A 4,213-nucleotide genomic window follows, 5' to 3' on the forward strand; every position below is an offset into this window, starting at 1 on the left:
TATATATATATTAGACAGTCCTGGGGCTTGAACTCAAGGCCTGGGCACTGTCCCTGAGCTTATTTTGCTCAACAGCACCACTTCTGGCTTTTTCTGTGCATGTGGTACTGAGGAATCAAACCCAGGGCTTCATGAATGCTAGGCAAACACCTACCACTAAGCTACATTCCCAGCCCCTAGCAGTTTTCTTTAAGTTATTCTTCAGGGTTGTTCAGAGAGATTACCATTGCATAAGTCAGGTAAGGAGTACATTTCATTTTTTGGACAATGTCACCCCTTCCTTCACTTTACCCCAAACACATCACTTTTAATGAATGATTGTCATGGAGCAGCCAATGAATGTAGGAAGATGCAAATGATGTTTAGTGGCAAAGCTGGACATGACCACCTGTCTGAGACAAAGGATTGAGTTTGAGTGAGAGAGATACATGGTGCTGCTACTTCAAGGTTGAAGAAGACAGGTCTTTGTTTTTGTCAGTTGTTGGGCTTGAACTCTGGGCCTGGGCACTGTCCCTCAATTCTTCAGCTCAAGGCAAGTGCTCTACCACTTGAACCACAGCATCACTTTTTTTTTCTGGTGGTTTATTGGAGATAAGAGTCTCATGGACTTTCCTTCCTGGGCTGGCTTTGAACCTCAATCATCAGATCTCAGCCTCCTGAGTAGCTAAGATTACAGGCGTGAGCCACTGGTGCCTGGATCCTGAGCATTTTTCATCAAGGCTAGTGCTCTGTCTCTTGATCCATGGCTCCACATTTGGGTTTTTGGTAGTTATTTGGAGATAAGAGTCTCAGGGACCTTCTGCCCAGGCTAGTTCTGAATCGTGATCCTCAGATCTCAGCCTCCTTAGTAACTAGGATTACAGGCATGAGACACCAGCGCACAACTAGTTAATTTTCTAAATCAAGTCCTTGGCCTTCACCACTCACATTCTCTATCTCCAGGTGAAGTGGAGAATTTAAAATGTCCTGAAAAAGAAAAAAAACATAGAGAATTTATTTTGTCTTACCTTTTTTTGATGGATTGATGTTATAAGCTCTAAGTGCATAGACATGTCATGGAATCCAATGGCTATTTCCTTTTTTCAGGGTGAACGGAAGGACCTCGCTAGCATCTCTGCCCAGTGCCTGGTTACTTCCGCTGCCTCCACTTTCATTCTGAATTATTTTTCTGGTCCTGGGGTTTGAACTCAGGGCCTGGGTGCTGTCCTTGAGCTGCGTTTTTAAAAGGCCACTTCAGGCGTTTTGAAGTAGTTTATTGGAGATAAGAGTCTCATGGAGTTTCCTGCCTGGGCTGGCTTTGAACCACAATCCTCAGATCTCAGCCTCCTAAGTAGCTAGGATTCCACGCATGAGCTACTAGCACCTGGCTAATTCTGAATATATATATATATATATTTTTTAAACACAGGACAGTCCATAGACCTTGAAATTAGACAAAGCTTTAGTAGGTGGCAGGGGTAGAAATGCCTGATGCCCTTTTTCAGGTATGTGCAAGTAAAAAACAGTGGTTCTGAGGATAACTCCGAAGAGAAAGAGTAGATATGGTATTTACTTTAGTCTGCAAACACCTCAAGGGAGGTTCTGGTGTTATTTCCATTCTCAAGATGAGGACAAGGAAGCATTCTCCTACAACTATGCCAGCATTCATTCAAGGCGAAGTGGCCATACATACCGATCAGCTGAGTGGGTTAAATGACATAATAGTTCCCCAAACCCCATCAGTTCTTCTGCCTCCTGGGGAGGGAGTTAAAAAACGACGTGCAGGGCTGTGTGACAGAGCCCAGGCTGACACGACCCGATGGAGTCCATCTTCACCCACCATGGGCTGCGGTTCACCCCTCAGGGCCTCAGTTCCCATCTGCAACATGGTGATCATTGCAGTGTAAACTTCCCAGTTATAAAAATTAAGGTAAAAATAGGCCCTGCATTCAGTAGGGGTCAATACATGGTTACTTTATTTATTCCTTGACTGGCTAAAAATAATGAGGTTTTGTGATTTTTTTTTTTTAAGAAGGAAAAGTTCTGACTCTACTTTTTCAGTGTCCATTTTCTGCCACCATCCTATGAATGTCTGAGCATTACTATTCTCAAAGGTTTCCCCCTTTGGACTGTCTCCTCCTGTTGGATGTAAATGAGTAGTATGTTGCATGGATTTGGAAGAAGTTGAATTGAACTCTTTAAATTCTCATTTTGGCTTGATTTTTGGCCTGTTATAGACCATGGGTCTTACAGACATCATGGAAAAAGATAATTTCCTGTGTTCATGATTTTTTCACCCTTGCATTTATTTGGATTTTAAGCCACCATAGATGCCCTTTTAAAATAAATCTTTATTACATAGAAGCCAAGAAAATAGTCCATTTGATCATTTAAATACAACCCCTGTTTAAATCCTTGTTTGTTTGTTGTTGTTGTTGTTTGTTTTGCCAGTCTTGGGGCTTAAACTCAAGGCCTGGGCTCTGTCTCTGAGCCTCTCTGAACACTCTACCACGTGGGCCACAGCGCCCCTTCTGGCTTTTTCTATTTATGTGGTATTGAGGAATTGAACCCAGAGCTTCATGCATACTAGGCAAATACTCTACCACTAAGCCACAGTCCCAGACCCTGCTTTTAATTCTTAAAAAAATTTTAGTTTACTATGAATTTACACAGATGCAGTGAACTATGCCTAAATTTCCCACACTCAAGAAGGTTAGAGTCAGGATGATCCTGAATTCAAGTTGGGACTCCAACTCTAGTTTTTTTCAAATTTAATCACAAGAAAAAGCAGAGGTCTGATAGAAAAATAGAGACCACCACACTTGGTTTATTTCAGGGGCAGAAAGGTCAAAGGTGAACAGAGAATGCAATTCTAAAATAGAAAAGCCTCTGGGTCTTGGGAAGAGGATGAAAAGCAAGGAACTGATGTGGTCACTAGAGCGAGCAGAACCGCTTGGGGAGAATCAGAGGGGTAGATTCTGCATCTATGGGGGGAAAAAGACCAGAGAGGAGACAGTTACCTGTTGGAAGAGCCAGACAGAGGTCCTAAAACCTTGCTGGATCACAACTCAACCCAAGAGACAATGTGTGAAAGAAACTGGCTTCTTGCTGGAGGTATTCTGATATCCATTTGTATGTTGCAACATCTTGCCTTGAGCCAAGCGGACAATATTAGATTTCCATTTCTGCCTTCTGATCTATGAAAATGGAATGTCTTTACCAAAGCTTTCTTCTTCGTTTGACGATGCATAAATGATCTTTTCCATCACGTGGCTCAGCTATGAAAGATGGCAAGGCCATTTAAAGGACACTTGTGTTTTCCCTATACCTGTGAATTACATCACATCCTGCCAGGTTTTCTAGACAGCCTGTGAGATGATATGTTTTGTTTTGTTTTCTCCTTGGTTATATATTTTTCTCTCTCATTAGATAAATATACCAGTAGTGTGGTTTTATTTTTTCCTTTCTCCCCACGCACACACACAAAAAATAATAGTGATGAAAAAAATGTGCTGGTTGCCATCTGCCAGTCCTGAATTGATCTTTTCCTTTCCATGTATTCAATTTTCTGCCCCCATGCCAGTCTGACTAGGCTACTAGGAGACTCTGTGTATAGTGATGGCTGCTCATTGTGAGGCATTGATCTGCCTGTGCAGAGTGACTTGTTTAGAAAAAAGAATGGGCACTCTCATATGTGGAAGCTAGATCTGAAATAGAACTGAACACGACAACTATTCAGGATTCCAGACATTCACACACAATCAGACTAAAAGAGGATGCCAGCAGAGGAGGAACCCAAAGGCATAACTGTCCTGAACACGTAGAATACTATTTATCAAAACGAATTCCAGAAAATGGAAACAGATTATTCATGTGTATTGTGTGTGTATGTATATATGTATCCATGTGTGTGCTTGTTTCTCTTCCTGTTCTTTGGGAGGATGCAGAAAGGGAGGGAGGGAGGAGGAACAAGTGCAATCATGCTGTTCAGTATATACTACGTGGAAGATGTACTATGCAACTTGTGGGCAGGGACGGAAAAACTGAAGGGAAAGCAAAGGAAGGGGTGACATTGTCCAAAAGAGAAATATATGCACTATCTGAATTGTGAAATGGTAACCCCTCTTTACAACACCTTAATAATAACAATAAAATTTTTTTTTAAAGTTTAAGCCAGCCGGGCGCTGGTGGCTCACGCCTGTAATCCTAGCTACTCAGGAGGCTGAGATCTGAG

The 4,213-nt window shown here is 42.0% G+C and overlaps 1 protein-coding gene across 1 annotated transcript in view; it reads left to right on the forward strand.

Moving 5' to 3' along the window:
• The first annotated feature begins 1,798 nt into the window (after window positions 1-1,798).
• Window positions 1,799-4,213, forward strand: part of Mybpc1 (myosin binding protein C, slow type) — a 72,784-nt gene continuing 70,369 nt past the window's right edge. The window contains exon 1 of the mRNA XM_013019039.1: window positions 1,799-1,868. Within this exon, the coding sequence (XP_012874493.1) occupies window positions 1,799-1,868 (70 nt within the window). The remainder of the gene's footprint in view (window positions 1,869-4,213) is intronic.

The sequence above is a fragment of the Dipodomys ordii genome, unplaced genomic scaffold (genome assembly GCF_000151885.1).
Source record: "Dipodomys ordii isolate 6190 unplaced genomic scaffold, Dord_2.0 Scaffold3, whole genome shotgun sequence".
Classification (NCBI taxonomy): domain Eukaryota; kingdom Metazoa; phylum Chordata; class Mammalia; order Rodentia; family Heteromyidae; genus Dipodomys; species Dipodomys ordii.